This window comes from Clavelina lepadiformis, chromosome 5 (genome assembly GCF_947623445.1).
Source record: "Clavelina lepadiformis chromosome 5, kaClaLepa1.1, whole genome shotgun sequence".
Classification (NCBI taxonomy): Eukaryota; Metazoa; Chordata; class Ascidiacea; order Aplousobranchia; family Clavelinidae; genus Clavelina; species Clavelina lepadiformis.
Window position 1 is genome coordinate 20,003,350 of NC_135244.1, and position 14,812 is coordinate 20,018,161.

General features: G+C 36.9%; 5 protein-coding genes across 7 annotated transcripts in view; 1 reads left to right on the top strand and 4 right to left on the bottom strand.

The window, feature by feature from the left end:
* Positions 1 to 3,556, top strand: part of LOC143459245 (ubiquitin carboxyl-terminal hydrolase 24-like) — a 29,821-nt gene extending 26,265 nt beyond the window's left edge. For both annotated transcript variants that reach the window (XM_076956297.1, XM_076956298.1), the window contains exons 46-52: positions 1,059 to 1,173; positions 1,252 to 1,398; positions 1,567 to 1,681; positions 1,751 to 1,877; positions 2,090 to 2,304; positions 2,645 to 2,849; positions 3,234 to 3,556. In XM_076956297.1, the coding sequence (XP_076812412.1) occupies positions 1,059 to 1,173; positions 1,252 to 1,398; positions 1,567 to 1,681; positions 1,751 to 1,877; positions 2,090 to 2,304; positions 2,645 to 2,849; positions 3,234 to 3,278 (969 nt within the window). In that variant the 3' untranslated portion in view covers positions 3,279 to 3,556. The remainder of the gene's footprint in view (positions 1 to 1,058; positions 1,174 to 1,251; positions 1,399 to 1,566; positions 1,682 to 1,750; positions 1,878 to 2,089; positions 2,305 to 2,644; positions 2,850 to 3,233) is intronic.
* The window catches only part of LOC143459401 (UDP-galactose translocator-like), a 92,615-nt gene that overhangs the window by 60,384 nt on the left and 17,419 nt on the right, over positions 1 to 14,812 (bottom strand). The gene's annotated exons all lie outside the window — the stretch shown is intronic.
* LOC143459586 (uncharacterized) lies at positions 6,105 to 6,914 on the bottom strand. Its single transcript, XM_076956802.1, has 4 exons — positions 6,786 to 6,914; positions 6,582 to 6,706; positions 6,401 to 6,486; positions 6,105 to 6,288 (listed from the first exon to the last, which is right to left on the bottom strand). The coding sequence occupies exons 2-4, from the start codon at positions 6,663 to 6,665 to the stop codon at positions 6,105 to 6,107; spliced, it is 354 nt and encodes a 117-aa protein (XP_076812917.1). The 5' UTR covers positions 6,666 to 6,706; positions 6,786 to 6,914.
* LOC143459824 (galectin-3-like) lies at positions 8,951 to 11,455 on the bottom strand. 2 transcript variants are annotated; one of them, XM_076957115.1, is made up of 7 exons: positions 11,039 to 11,455; positions 10,833 to 10,951; positions 10,188 to 10,263; positions 9,879 to 10,003; positions 9,730 to 9,815; positions 9,464 to 9,638; positions 8,951 to 9,389 (listed from the first exon to the last, which is right to left on the bottom strand). In XM_076957115.1, the coding sequence occupies exons 1-7, from the start codon at positions 11,103 to 11,105 to the stop codon at positions 9,240 to 9,242; spliced, it is 798 nt and encodes a 265-aa protein (XP_076813230.1). In that variant the 5' UTR covers positions 11,106 to 11,455; the 3' UTR covers positions 8,951 to 9,239. The 2 variants fall into 2 exon arrangements, with proteins under 2 accessions (XP_076813230.1, XP_076813229.1); XM_076957114.1 differs by having other exon boundaries at positions 10,833 to 10,954; positions 11,039 to 11,454.
* LOC143460150 (galectin-5-like) lies at positions 11,658 to 13,357 on the bottom strand. The gene is made up of 7 exons (XM_076957553.1): positions 13,187 to 13,357; positions 12,845 to 12,966; positions 12,658 to 12,739; positions 12,461 to 12,585; positions 12,299 to 12,384; positions 12,056 to 12,233; positions 11,658 to 11,978 (listed from the first exon to the last, which is right to left on the bottom strand). Exons 1-7 carry the CDS (start codon positions 13,254 to 13,256, stop codon positions 11,829 to 11,831), a joined length of 813 nt encoding a protein of 270 aa, XP_076813668.1. The 5' UTR covers positions 13,257 to 13,357; the 3' UTR covers positions 11,658 to 11,828.

The following is a 14,812-nucleotide window of genomic DNA, read 5'->3' on the forward strand; positions in this document are numbered from 1 at the left end:
AGCTGAATGTGGTTGAGCATTTTTTTGGCCTTTGTTAAAGCAGTGATCTATTTTAACATTTGAAAATTGGTTTTGAAAAAAAACTGCAGATTTCAGTATTTTCTAAGTATGGGTCCTTGAAACATTTTATTTATAAGGATAAGTGTTTTGAATTCTTTTTTTGTGAAAAACGGCAAAAAAAGAAATTTTAGTAAATTTCAGGTTTTGAAAGCAAGGTTTCATGCAAGATTTCATTCACCAAACCCCAAAGCGACAGCCCTGGGGCAAAAATGTACTGAGCATCACAACATCGCAGAAACTATTTGATGAATTCTGACGCCATAAAAGCCAACCTTTATTACAAACCAGTCACTCCCACGTTTGAGAAAAGATCAAATAATTCTGAGTGAGTGGGCTACAAATATGGGAAGCTTTGGTTGTGTTGCAGTGGAATGCTTCTTATGCTGTAATATATTTTACCATGCGGTTAATTCTGTGATGTGAATGCTGTGATGTAATACTTGTATTATGACACCAATCAGGACATTGCTGGATTTGAACCAAGCTTTTATTGTGTACTGGATTTGTCGGTTGGTATTAAGCTCCCGTCACATAGAGCTGTTTCTCAACAAGTCCCTTACAGGGTTTAGAAAAGGTAAAATGAGTCGTGAAATGGCTAGAACGTGTAGGCTAAGTTTTGTTATATCCGGACAATGGTAAATTGAAACCTAAGCTTGCTGTGCTCCTAGTACGACCTTATAACGGCAATCTCGTTTTAAGCACGTTGGCCGCTACGTCTAATTGCAGTACGGAATGATCGTCGAAAAATGTTGAGCGGCATCAAAATCACTTTTTTGCGCCATCCCGGTCAAATCCGTCGTTGAAGTTCGCGCGCATATAAAAGGCTGCTGCTGCTGTTGCTACGATTGCCTCGCTCGCACATAGTTTAGCGCGTTGGGCGAACTATTGGAAACGAATTTGGTTTGACCGGGGTAGTTGGGACACATTGACGTTTATTTATGGTGTCCTGCCATGTTACGTAGCCTGGATGTTTTGTCTACATTTCTTTTCTTTTGTAGGATGGCGCCGCGTGCACTGCTTTATTACGTCATAACGGATTTGCTCGTTTGATGAAGTTTTTATTGGGAGATGTTCCCACCAAATCCTTATTCGCCGACAGTATCCCACCTCAAGGTAAGCCTCACACTTGTTTCTGGGTTTCTTCTCATCGTCGTCTGCGATTTCTGGCTGCACGTTTATATTGTTTTCTAGACGGTAGTGGGGATGCCCCCAATGGTGACGTAGATGATGAGGCGATAAGCAGGAGATGGAGCTCGGCGCAGTCACGTGAGTTCCTATCCCTCCACTCAGCGATCGCTCACGTGATCTTACACACCGATCTAAGCAAATTTCAGTCAGGTGACATTTTGTCATTTTGTTGCTTAATGTTTTCATACTTTTAGTGAGGTATCACCAATTGCTTGTTAATGCTTAATGGTTAAATGTAGTTTGTCATGCTGCCTGCTTTGTAGAAACTGATCTTTGACAAGTTGACCAAAAACTAAACCATTGTTTTACAATATACAGCTACAGACAAAAATGGGGAATACCCGCCTCCGATACCACGCACTGTAACCATTAACAACAAGATTGACCTTTCACCCAGCGTAGAACTCGCGCTTTCTGGGAGTGTTGCCAAGAGGCAGGTTTTAACGACGCGCTTTATTTTTAATACAAAATATTGCAGAAGTTGAATCGAGTTGTTTTGCAGGTACCTGCGGGAATTGCTTTTTGCCGCTCGCGAGATTTCCACTTCTATCGCTTTAGTTAATGACGTCATATTACACTGTTGCCATAACAACGCCGATTTTTCGAGTCTGGTCATCGAGCTGCTTTCGGTAAGTTTGTGCATTCGCTTTGAAGTAATTAGTCACGTTATGGAACAAGTTTTTGACGTCGGTTTTCTTTTTTTTTCGTACTCTCTAGAGCTCGTATTTCTCCAACGCCCTTTCTTTCTTTCTCTCTCTCTTTCTGATCATCACAGATTGAGTCACTAAATTAATTCAGCAATCGATCTCTCATCAGTTGCTTACTGTCATTTATCTTCCAGAACGAAATTGTATCAGTGGCAAGTAATGAGTTGAAACCTCTGCTCACCATCCTCGTTGAGTTGCTTTCCGTGCCAGACTCGCTTCATCGCACACGACTCAAGGACGCCCTCGAGCGGCCAACCAAAGGATTTGTTGACGTCATAAAAGAAACCCAACGCTCAGACGAGGCCAAGTCCTATCAGTGTGTCAAGGCGCTCGTGCAACTTGCTTCTAGGTTAGAAGATTTTTGCCAATCATGCTATTCATTCAATATGTTATAACCGTCAGTGGGCGCTAGGACTACGTTGTGAAAACGGAGCCACTTTCAATTTGACAAGTTAACTTAGCAGAGAATTTAGTGTAGCGTACAAATATGTCAAGTGGAACCACACACTGGCTAAGTCGTTGCTACTTTGAGGCAAATGAGGTTTCCGAAAATATTCTGAAATTCTAGCACAAAACATTGTTAGTGCCATACTACATCAACATACTTAACCGGGGACGTACTTGACATATTTGCCTCCCTAAAAATATTTCCCTGGCTACGGCCTTGACGAGATTGTTATTTGACGCAGGAGTGAACCGACCAAACAATATCTCCTTGAAATCTCGTCCAGTTGGTCCTGTTCGGTAACCTGGCTCAAAAAGAAAATGAGCGAACATTCGTGGACGTCACAATCGACACGGTCGAATGATTCCACGACGAGCAAGTACTTTCAGCGAACCATGTCCGCCCAGCATACCTTGGACGAGGCCACGGCGCTACTCGCCGCCACACAGGTATTAAAGTAGTCGCTATACCTAAGGGCACTCAAGCCGTGTCATGATATGAAGGAAACCTTGAGTGGAAGTCGAATACCTATAGCACTGAAGTAGCCTTTAACGACGTTCGGTTTAATCCCACTGTTAAGCAGCTTTCTATCTGTAGGAAGTCCTTTAGCCGATATATTTCTATTTATGCTATTCCAAGAATAAATTAAGCCAAAAATACTAGCAAACAACGCACGTTTATTGTGAACGTATTTTCGTCGCAATAAGCAACCTTTGTTTAGAGTGTAGACGGTTGTGAATACCAATATTTATCACAGAATACATTTGTCCCTAAGTTTATGTTTATAATGTCTTTTGAACTACATTGTAAATCGTCTCTTTTTCTTTCTTCAGCCAAACCCCAATCATATCGAAGACGAAGATCTACCAAGCGTCTAACTTCAGCTCAAAATTTTATGATACTTTTTAGTTTTAAAGTTCCATTTTTATTATTTTGCGCTCGAAGAAATTCAAGTCGCATTTCTTGCGATATTTCCACCAAATGAACTCTAACAAGGTGTCATAGTTTAACAAAGCAAATATTTTGACTTTTTTCTAAAATAACAACAAACTCTGCCACGTTCCTTTGGCCAAAGTTCCTAGTTTGTTTGATTTTATGCAGCGATGCTATCATATTTTCTGATCGTTTTGAAAAATTAAAAATCAGTTTTAGCCGATATGTCATCTCCAAAAGTTACTCATATCAAACCAATATTTATAAAATTGTGAGTTAGATGTTGATTGTTACCATCTGCTCCGAGGAAGTGTCACAACTCTTTTTCTGTTTGTGACGTAAGTGCCATGGTTAGGCCGGTGGTCCCCCAAGAAGGGTCCACCAAAAAATTTCAAGCACAGCGTTTTGCTCGGTCGATCAGGTATCGCGTCGCGAATCCTTTTCGATGCAAATATTCACCATACTGACACCCTGGACTTTATGGAGCTCAACGAAAAACAGCTTTTGGCAACTACAGTACAAACTTTTTATATTCACTTTCGTTCAGTTGCAAGTCTACGTCTCTTTCCAGAAAGCGGTTTATACAGATGCTTAAAAACAACATTTGCTTATATAAAACTGAAAAAATTTGGCAAAATCGTACTGGGCGTAGACAAATACATATAACATAAAAATGAAATGAAGCAGGTTAAGGTGTGATTTTTCCTAATCTTTTCTGTTGAATGCAGTAAGTAGGCTCTTAACCTTTTTATAGTCGTGGCCCACCGGTTAAGAACCCATGCTCTAATCAATCTTAGAAATGATTTTCAAGAAACTATGAAATGTAGGTTTTTTGATTAGTGAAACTTGACATCTTCCACATCCAGTTTGTCATTTACATCAAGAAACTTAATATTGGAGATTGGACGATATCGATGATTGAAGTCGAAGATGTGTTTGTCGTCGACGTAAACATGAAATGCCTCGCTGTCCACCGAAATATCCATCTAAAAACGTTTTGCGTAATTAGTGAATGAATTTTGGTGACTTTGCAAATCACCTCAAAATTTTGCCTTAAATTTTTGTTCAACTGAGAACGGAAAACAGTTTCCATTTAAGCTTCTTTCTTCTCTATCGTTCCATCTGTCATTGAAGTATGCATTTCTCACAAGTTGCTGCTTGTCTATTCTCACCGAGATATGGAAGTAAATGATTTGAGTCGAATTTGTTTTAAAATCGATCCAAGTCCTGTAGAAATAAACATCGTTTTGTATTCCACAATCAGTCATTCGTTTTAGAAAATTTGAATTTTACGTGCGGCAGCACCGAGCCTACCGGGTAGACCTAAATCATCATTATTTCACTATAGTTTTGCAGTTTTTACCTTTCTCCGGTTGTTGGCGTTGCTTTGAGGGTCACGGAGTGATTTTCCATCGTGTCGTAAGGTACCACAAATTTTGAAGTATTCTATAAAATAACTTTTTTTTTCATCACTTATTATCGAGCACGTTAAATTGACTCACCCACATTTACTTACGATTACATTGCCAAATGGCGGTGCAAAGTAGCAGCTGTTCTGTTCGCATTCACAAATCGAAGACAAGACATAGAAATCATGTAACTTTTTCACTCTAAAGATCTCGGTGCAGTTCACTGTTTGTTTCGTAAATTTTTGTTGCGTTTCTTGTAACTGGTTGTAAATAAAGAATATTGCGAAATATTACAGAGCAAATCACAAAACATGCTCTTTGACCTTTTTATTCGTAGCCTATTCTAATCGCCCGTACTAACTTTTGCAAAAGCTACTATTGCTAAAGCAGCAAATGTTATGACAAATAGCGAAAGCAAAAGTGCGACAGTCTTCCAAATATTTCTGCTTTTTCCTGCGTTGCTCGAACTTGACAAATTTGGTGCTGAAAATAATTTAGTAAACTTTAACTCTCTACAAGACAACTACAAGTGCTTATGATTACTTACGTAAATTTACGGAACCAGTATGTGATTCATCGTCGAACTTTTGATAATCGATTTTACTTTTCTGCATTCTGAGTTTGCTTAAAACTCTTAGTCGAAGATAAAGACTATAACTGCTAATAAACTTTGTCAACAACACATTTACTTTACGATCAATTAATTCTAAGCTTTAAAACCACTCGTTTCCGGTATAAAGTGATTAAATGTCGTCACGAAATTGCTCAAATTTTAATTACATTTCTACACTTCGTTATCCTGCCAACTCTTTACGAAAATTTCCCATAAAACCAAAGAGTTACTGTAGATTAGGTCGCAACACAAGCAAATGTGGTAATAACCAAAATTTGTCGCGCCAAAAACTATATTTTCAAAACATGCAACAATCTAACTAACTTAGATATTTTGCAATAAACGGTAAAAGATTTTATTAGATTATTAAACCTTACAGCTACCTGCCACTCGGAAATTGACAAAAATAGAATGAGCATTATACCACAGCATATGTTTTGCAAACTATTACACGTTATGAAAACAAATCTACCCGTACTACAGCATATGGAAAAACATATGTACATAAATTGTTTCGTGTTTTAAACTTCAAGGTTAGTTAAATGTGACCTCTTTAAGGTCAAAAATATCATTAACTTCAAGAAACTTTATATCGGAGATTGGACGATAGCGATGATTGAAGTCGAAGATGTGTTGGTCGTCGACGTAAACATGAAATGCTTCTCTGTCCACTGAAATGTCCATCTGTATAAAAAAAAAATATGAAGCCATTGTATGTAGCAAGATTATTGTCCTCAAGTTTATTTTGCTCAATCTCTTGCCTTAAATTCACGGCCAACACTGAATGGATATTTGAATCCATCCAACTGCCTTTCTTCTGCATCCCATCTGTCGTCAAGATATGAATTTCTCACCACAAGTCGACTGCTTATGCGCACCGATATATGAAAGTAAATGATTTGGGAAGTATTCGTCTTAAAGTTGATACCAGAGCTGCAAGAAAGTTATTTTGAATTTTTAACTTTCATATCCAGAACGTTAGTTGTCAGTTTATGGTCAATATTTGATATTTTTATGTTGATTTATTCATCTGCAATAAGCTTACAATGCTGTTCTACTTGTGGGAATTGCTTTGATAGTCACAGTGTGATTTTCCATTGATGTAAAAGGAATCAGAAAATCCGAATTGCTCTGTATACAATAATACACAAAATGCTTTTTATTATTTTGAAATGTCACCGAATTTGTAAGCCTACCTGTAAAATACAGCATTTTTATCTGCTTACAATGATGTTTCCGAATGGTGGCGCAAAAGAGCAGTTGTCCAGTTCGCATTCACAACTCGAAGACAAAACATAGAAATCATACATTTTTTTCACTTTAAACAGCTCCGTGCAATTTATTTGAGGTTCTGCAACGCGAAATCTTTCTGAGTATTTGACAGAATCAAAACTCGTTAGTACCGTTGCTGAAGTTGTTCAACCTCCTACCTTGGGCCTTGCACTTTACTTGCTGAACGACCGTTTGATTTTGTTGTTGTTGGGTATCTAGTTGCTTTTGTTGTTGTGCTTGATTTTCGATGACGTTTTGCACCGAAATGGTTCCCGGCTGCGCTTGTTGTAACTGGTATATCAAAATTTATAAATATTCCATTTTTAATGGTTTTAAAAAAAATTCAACTACAGAATTAAATCTTTCTGTTATATTTAGCCCAATAGCTTACATAGAGTCACCTTTACAAAAGCTACTATCGCTAAAACTCCAAATAGGATGGCAAAGATAGACATGACAATGGCGACAATTTTCCATTTATTTCTGCCATTTCCCACCTCACTGAATCTTGAAGAATTTGTTGCTGAAAATTACAGCAGATTTCTAACAGCAGATTTCTAACATTACCACATTTTGTGGTAAATGCTACATTACATTATTTGAATGTTTAGAATCGTCGCAATACTCACTTAGCTGTACTGCATCGCTTTGAAATTCAGCCCCGAATTTATGGTAATCACCATTTGTGTTTTCCATTGTCACAAGATTTGAGGATAAACTATAATAACTGGCAATATTTTGTGTGAGAAATGTTTTTATACACGTAGTTCCGGAACAGGCCGTGTTGTGTCTTGTCACGAAAATTCTCATTTAATTACTTAGCAAGTACTGACCATAAGAATCATTTAGTTTGAAATTAATGCCAATTTATCTGGTGTACTTCATCTGTTTTTTTAAATGAAGTTTTTTTGAAAACTAACTGTCACTAACGTGGACTTGCGTTTCAAAGGGTCACTGACTGCTTTACACCGAAATGTAACATATCGACATAAAATGTTTTGTTCAACGCGGAATTTTATCCGTAAATCTATAGTTTCTGATCCATAAATTCTTATTGTAACTGGCTGCAAATAAAACAACTTCGAAATAGTTATTTTCTTACGATCCAAAGTTTAACAAATTTGAGTTTTTATCGCGTACGGTATTAAAGATAACAGATAACACGCAAATTATTTCGCAATTTACATCGCATGATTCGCTAACCACGTATCCAGACGTTATATCGAATTCATATACATGCTACTCACCTGAGCGAAATCGTTACAATCCGATGCCTAAAACGTTTGCAATTTCAAAACGTATAAAAGTGGGTCGACAATTTCCATTGTTAATTACACAAGATCAAAAAAATCTTGCCACCCAGACGGTAACTCGGAAAGGGTTTATTATAGAGAGGGGAACTCCATTTTTCGTTCTTTTCTGGCATTACGAGCAGGTAGGGAAAGCTGCACGAGCTGTTGCGTTAAAAAGAAGCAATTAAATGCAATCTACAAAATATGTTTAAATATCTCTAAAGAATTAGAAGAAAATTTTCGAGGTAAAGCTATGTTATATGTTGTCACGAATTGGCCTATCTTTTAGTCATCTTTTTGTTAATCGGCATTCAGCCATAGAACGTGCAAAAATCCCTCCCGAAGTTGCAATGCTTACAAATTACTTCTTGCCAAGTTGTAAGCAAAATCTACACTGGTGGAATTATGCGAGCGCGTTGTTTGATGAATTGATCCATCCATGCATTGTTAAATTACATGTCAGCATTTGTATATGTATAGGCCTATGTCAAGACACTTGGGTGTACCGGGTCGCTTTGAAATTAAGCCGAGAATTTTTTGATCGTTTTTCTTGTCTGACCTAAACGTTATTCATGTTTTCAGGAATCCACTGAGCTTTCGTTTTCAGGACTGAATATTTGTAGTCTGACTCATGCCCTGAAATCTTTCATGCAAAGTATGATCATATAGTTTTGAGCTAGTTTGCGATATCGTGCGGAGTGGAATAGATTTTTCGAAGAGATTTTAGATTCAAAATTACGTTATTGTAACGTATCATGTCAAATGAAGAATTAAACTATGAAGGTTATAGGGAAAAATCTGCACAATTCCAGCATAATAGTTTCCGGGGTAAGTCGTCCCCTCCCTTTCAATGAGGTAATAGATAGGCGCTGTCGGAGGAACAACTTTTAAGCAAACCAATAACAATTTAATAATTTAAGCTAAAATATACCAAGACCAGTCTGCTTAGCTCTCCGATTTCTATAACGTGGAAAGTTGACTCGCTGACCTTGAAAAGACGGATATTAGAGACGTCTTCGAATGACAAGAAGTTTGCTTTTATGTTTTAACTGCAATGGGTTGCACGTAACGCACTTATTCAAAAATACCGGGAGTCTGTTGTAGAAGCCACAAATATATTGCTTAATACACTTTTACCGGTTACCACCGACTTTCGTTGCTGCATTTTCCGCTAACAAGTAAAACTTTATCAAGTGTGTTTATACGAAAAAAAATCGTATATTTCTTTTGGTTACCTCAAGGTAAAAGCTTAAAACTCGTTAACAACAGCAACTATTAAATACGTGTAACAGGAGCATTAGTATAGATTATGTTCCTTCTTCAATTAAAAGTGATTTCTTTTAGGTCAAATTTATCGTCAATATCAAGAAACTTAATATTGGAGATTGGACGATATCGATGATTGAAGTCAAAGATGTGTTTGTCGTCGACGTAAACATGAAATGCTTCCCTGTCAGCTGAAATCTTCATCTGTAAAAGGTTTTATTTTTACCCAAAGTTTAAAAAACCTTTTTTCTTTTTTGCTTTTTTCTCAGAGTCCTCACCTTAAACTCTTGACCAATTGAAAATGGGTAATAGTTTGTATTTAACGTTAATTCTTCTTTTGCGTTCCAACTACCATCGTAATAAGCATTTCTTACAATATGTTGCCTTTCTATACGGAACGACATATGAAAGTAAATAGTTTCTGACGAATCGGGTTTGAAATCCACTGTAGGCCTGAAAAATATGAAGGTCTTTTTACAAACCTGATATATTAGAGTATTAGACTATTTCAAATGATTGACACCAAAATGATTCTGTGCTTTACCATGGCGAGTTTGTCGTTGGCGTTGCTTTGATGGTCACCGTGTGATTTTCCATCGATTCATAAGGTACAAGAAATTGTGAAGTGCTCTACAGAATAAATTTCAATAACTTACGTTCGACATTGTTGATAAATCACTGTTATTTGCTTACAATAACGTTGCCAAATGGTGGCGCAAAAGTACAGTTGTCCACTTCGCATTTGCAAGTCGACGACAAAACATAGAAATCATACAACTTTTTCACTTTAAACAGCTCCGAGCAGTTTACTTGAGGTTCTGGAAAACAGTCGTTTTGAAAAAATTTACAAGTTTTTTAAACGCACCTTTATAGAAATATGTTTCTAGTGCTGCTGATGTTACGTGGCTATTAAGTTTCACGCAAAACTTTCTGCCCGGTTTATTTGTGGACGATATTTTTGACAGAATGCTTATTTAAAAACATTTTACTTTTGAGTTTTACCTTCGACTTCGCACGATCCTTTAAGACTCATTATCTGACTTTGTTGGATCATCTTGTCATCTTGAGCTTGCTGTAACTGGTGACAAATACAACAAGCCAATGCTTTAATTTCAGGATAGTCACAAATACTTCTTTTTCAGTGGCGTTTATTTTTTAGCAGGGTTGTTGATAGGAGAATTATCTTCATCCCGTTCCAGCATCTAATAGTCCCGTCCCGAATTTGAAATGTTTTATTATTGAGTGTCGCTATTTCACCGTAAATAGGTCACGCAGCCTATGGTTAAAGATAAGCGGTTAGGTTGGGAGAATGGGTATTCAAAAAGTTGATATTAGCTATTCAAGGTTTTACTGGAGTTAGATTTACTTTACAGTAAATTAGAAGGCAGGTTAAGGTTAAGTTTAGGCTACTATGTTACAACATTTAAGTTAGGTTAACAAGAAACTGTGAAAAATGCTTCGAACGCGCAATTTTTCTGGTGAAATAGTAGTGAGAGAAATAGCAGCCTTTATTATTTCTCAGTATATACTAAAATTAACCGTCCATAAGATACGAGGCAAATCCCTTGTCCACAGTTTTATGTCTCATCCTGCGCAAAACGTATTCCCATGGACAACCCTGAGTTTATAACTGCTGCTAAAACTTACCTTAGCAAAAGCCACTATGGCTAAAATTGTTACTATAGTGGCAAATATCGAAACGAGAACAGCGATCAATTTCCATTTATTTGTACCACATTCTACTTTAATCCATCTTGAAATAGTTGCTGCTGAGAAAAGATTTAAAATTTATCTGTTTACAATTTACATGATGGTGCAGCAATAAAAGCCGACTTGATGCTGAAATTGCTTACATAGATTTCTTTCATCATCTTCAAACCCGCCGTCAAATTTGTTATATCGGGTTTCTGAGTTCACCATTCCAAATAAAGTCGAGAAACTTCAAAATTAAATCTCGTCGCTGGCTGCCTATAGTCACTGATCAAATATTTTCAACATCGAGTTCTTTTATACGTCATTCCCTCACCATATGCAATCGCTTTTCCGTTGTATCGAGTATCGTTGTTTTCTGAAAGTGAACTTCTCCGATCCTTTGAGACCTGAGAGCTCGGCACTTAGTCTGACTCAAATTCAATTTCTTTCTTGTACAACCTACACAGTGTAATCGTATAATTCTACGCGTTAGTTTGTCGCTAATCATTCAACGTTGTTGGGTGATGATTTCATGTATGTTCTGTACACCGTTGTATGTATCTTCATGCACCGTTCTGGAGATTTAAACCTTGTGCTTAAAACTCATTACGGCGACCTATCAACTCAACAATTGCGCTACGAAGGTTATGAGAAAACATGATGCATTAATCAAAGCATTATTGTTTCCGTTCTTTGCTGTCCACACCGTCATTTGTCACTGGAACTGACGTGCAAACATACAGCGGAGCGATGCCTTTGACATTTTGTGTTTCTCATTACTTACATTTTACTTTTTGTATTTATGTTTTAAATCATTTGTTTATACACAAAGAACACAGTACTTTTAGAAAATGCAGTTACACATATTCGCACTGAGTTATTAGGTTTCCAACAAAGTCCATAAGATTTTTTAGAGCTACAAACTGCGCACTCGGGGGACATTTGTTTCCATCAGTTAAACCTGACTTCTTTAAGGTCAAATTTGTCATCAACGGTAAGAAACTTTATATCGGAGATTGGACGGTGACGATGATTGAAGTCGAAGATGTGTTGGTCGTCGACGTACACATGAAATGCTTCGGTGTCCACTGAAATAACCATCTGTGACATAATTTCAAACCTTCATTAATCCATGTGTAAAATAAGTGACATCAAGTTCCACTTCATCAAACTCTCGCCTTAAATTCTCGGCCAACGGTGAAGGGGTAACGATCTCCAAGTAATTGTAATTCCCTCTTTGAAGCATTCCATGTATCATTAAACTTTACATTTCTCAACACTACTTGCCTGTCTATGCGGACCGAAATGTGAAAGTATATGACATTAGAGGAATCGGATTTGAAGTTGATGGTCGGCCTTTAAATAAATGATAGTTCTTACAAGATTCGTTATTCCAAGAGTTTGTTAAATAGTTGTTTTACCAAGGCTTGCTGGAGACTGGTGTTGCTTTGATGGTTACCGAGTGATTTTCCATCGATTCAAAAGGTATGATAAATTGTGAAGTGCTCTGCAAAAGTTTGTTTTTGTAATCGCTTTGCTTTCTTCTGACTGTGCTCAACGCCACCCAACAGTCAATTACTTACAATTATATTGCCGAACGGTGCCGCAAAAGAGCAATTATCTCCTTTGCATTCACAACTCGAAGACAAGACATAGAAATCATTTACTTTTGTAACCTTGAAAAGCTCCGTGCAGTTTGGTCTAGGCTCTGTGATATTTTTAAAGCATTACTAAAATTTTCTATGTATTAAACCCCAGTGTTTCCAAATGCTGATTATACCTTTCGATTTGTACTTTTCGTTAATGCTGCTTATAGGAGCTTTTGGTTCCCCTTCTGCATCGTTCTTTTGCGATTGTTGTAACTGTTTACAAATAAAATAAGTCAGCGCTTTTATACTTAAGGCAAAGCACGACCAATTGTGTGTATAGCCCGATTCAATGATGTTAAACTAGTGGCAAACACTCACCTTTACAAAAGCTACTATCGCTAAAACCGTGACAGTGATGGCGAAAATTGAAAGCAGAATCGCGACAATCTTCCATTTATTGCGACCAATTGCAACGTTGGTCCATTTTGAAGCATTTGGCGCTGGAAATTTTGTATAATTTTTCAACTGTAATTGTTTCAACATCAAATGCGAGACAAGATTATTAATTATTACTTATTAATTGCGTTCATAAGTAGGTTATTTTATGACGTTTAAAACACTATTTCGCAAACTTAGTAAACATACAACAGAATAAATCGGTAAAACCTGAACCTTACAAGTACGACCTAAATAAGAACTTGGCTGCTAATCAATCTTTACTTTGATTTATCTCGTCGGTTTGAAATTCGGTCTCAAACTTCTGGTATTTGCCTTCTCTCATATTATCCATTCTGAAGAAAATTAAAAACTTTAAAACTGGTGTTTAGGCCAATTAGTTAGGAAACGTTTCAAGCTTTTAAACGTGCGTTTTACTGTTTTATGCGTCCGTGTTTATTTCACGACATTGCTATAATTAGTGCGAGTAGAAATCAAAAATATTCAGCACAACACCGAGGTATAAGGAATAAGCATACAAATGCTCATTATTAAACTTACATGAATTACTTCTCAAATTTCCCCATCGGGTCTAACATTTACGTGCCAGTTCGTTTTCGCTGTGGTATAATTAGATCCTATGCTGTGTTGTATGTTATTTTGTCTGCTTTTATTCGATCGATTTTAAGTCAAGGCAGTGTACACAAGTAGAACTCTCATGTCTTGAGATTAACACTTAAGTTTTATTACATTCCAAAGGCACTTTTTAGCAAATGTACTTTGTGTTTGCTTTTGTTTTAGCAAGGCTTTTGTGTTTGTTTCCCGTAATCACACCATTGCATGCGGGAGAAGCTGTTTGTAACACGATTCTAGCACACTTGTTTGGTTGCAAAGAGTTGTAAATGCAACTGTTTAGGGCTTCAGGCTATTTTTGTTTTGGACAAACAAAACCGTAGCTGATGGACAAATAAGAAGAGCAACTTTAACACTTGATTGTTTTTGGTCGTTTTATAGCACTAAAATAGTAATTTTTATTTACATATTAAGTTTTGCAGCAACATGTTCACACGATATTACGTCACTGCTGTATTTAACATCTATTAGTCTGTTTTGTTTTTCTGGTATATAAAATTTTATTTTCAGGATTTGAGAGTTTTCGTGGATTTTACCTGAGGCTGAATGATTGTTGTCAGTCAGCTTCGACCTCAATTATAATCATGTTTCTCGTTCGATAACTTGTAGTAGTACATTTGGTGTTTTCGCGGTTGGATTAATTCGAATGTGTTTAATAGCAGCACATTAATTTCAGCCTAAACCGATCAAACTTCCTCACATTTTTGACGTGATGGTCAAGGTCGTTCTTTTATGCAGTCACTTTTATTAAAACAGAAACTGTGCAAGATATTTGACGTAAATAACAATTTTGCGGCTTCGTTTGACCGTTTTACAGCAGGAAACCAGCAATTTGAAGCTTGACCGAAATGTACTAAAGCGAATATCCAACGCTTTGACAATGACCTTCCGGGTAACCTAATTTAGTAAAGTTTACTAATTTGAGCACTGGTTGTTAAATAAATTGCTGACTAGTCACCGTGACCTGTAAATTACAATGCATGACGTCAGCCCTGAGGCGGAATGAAAAAATGCAGGTCTGCTTGCAATCTTTTTAAGTAACTTATATGACGTAACATGGGGCGATTGCGCGACCCCCGGAAATATATTGTCAACACCGAGACCAAACACTTGCGATTATTATCACGTTGCCTATAACTTTTCTTATTTAAGGGCAATGTTGAGAAAAAGCTTAAAATTGCAAGGAGTTATCCGAGCATCTTTCAGTAACACTCGTCACAAATCGCAAGATAAAAGATAACTGAGATAACGGAGCATTAATAAAATCACATTTGTCTT

Excerpts from the sequence above, each read along its gene's own strand:
- LOC143459586 (XM_076956802.1), bottom strand. The coding sequence starts at position 6,665 with ATGTATGATTTCTATGTTTTGTCTTCGAGTTGTGAATGCGAACTGGAC. Across the intron at positions 6,487-6,581 it reads CACCATTCGGAAACATCATT|AGCAATTCGGATTTTCTGAT; the intron begins GTAAGCAGATAA and ends TATTGTATACAG. Across the intron at positions 6,289-6,400 it reads CCCACAAGTAGAACAGCATT|CTCTGGTATCAACTTTAAGA; the intron begins GTAAGCTTATTG and ends ACTTTCTTGCAG.
- LOC143459824 (XM_076957114.1), bottom strand. The coding sequence starts at position 11,105 with ATGGTGAACTCAGAAACCCGATATAACAAATTTGACGGCGGGTTTGAA. Across the intron at positions 10,264-10,832 it reads CCATAGTGGCTTTTGCTAAG|TTACAGCAAGCTCAAGATGA; the intron begins GTAAGTTTTAGC and ends ATTTGTCACCAG. Across the intron at positions 10,004-10,187 it reads AGGATCGTGCGAAGTCGAAG|AACCTCAAGTAAACTGCTCG; the intron begins GTAAAACTCAAA and ends ACTGTTTTCCAG.
- LOC143460150 (XM_076957553.1), bottom strand. The coding sequence starts at position 13,256 with ATGGATAATATGAGAGAAGGCAAATACCAGAAGTTTGAGACCGAATTT. Across the intron at positions 12,586-12,657 it reads CGAAAAGTACAAATCGAAAG|AGCCTAGACCAAACTGCACG; the intron begins GTATAATCAGCA and ends AAAATATCACAG. Across the intron at positions 12,385-12,460 it reads CACCGTTCGGCAATATAATT|AGCACTTCACAATTTATCAT; the intron begins GTAAGTAATTGA and ends AAACTTTTGCAG.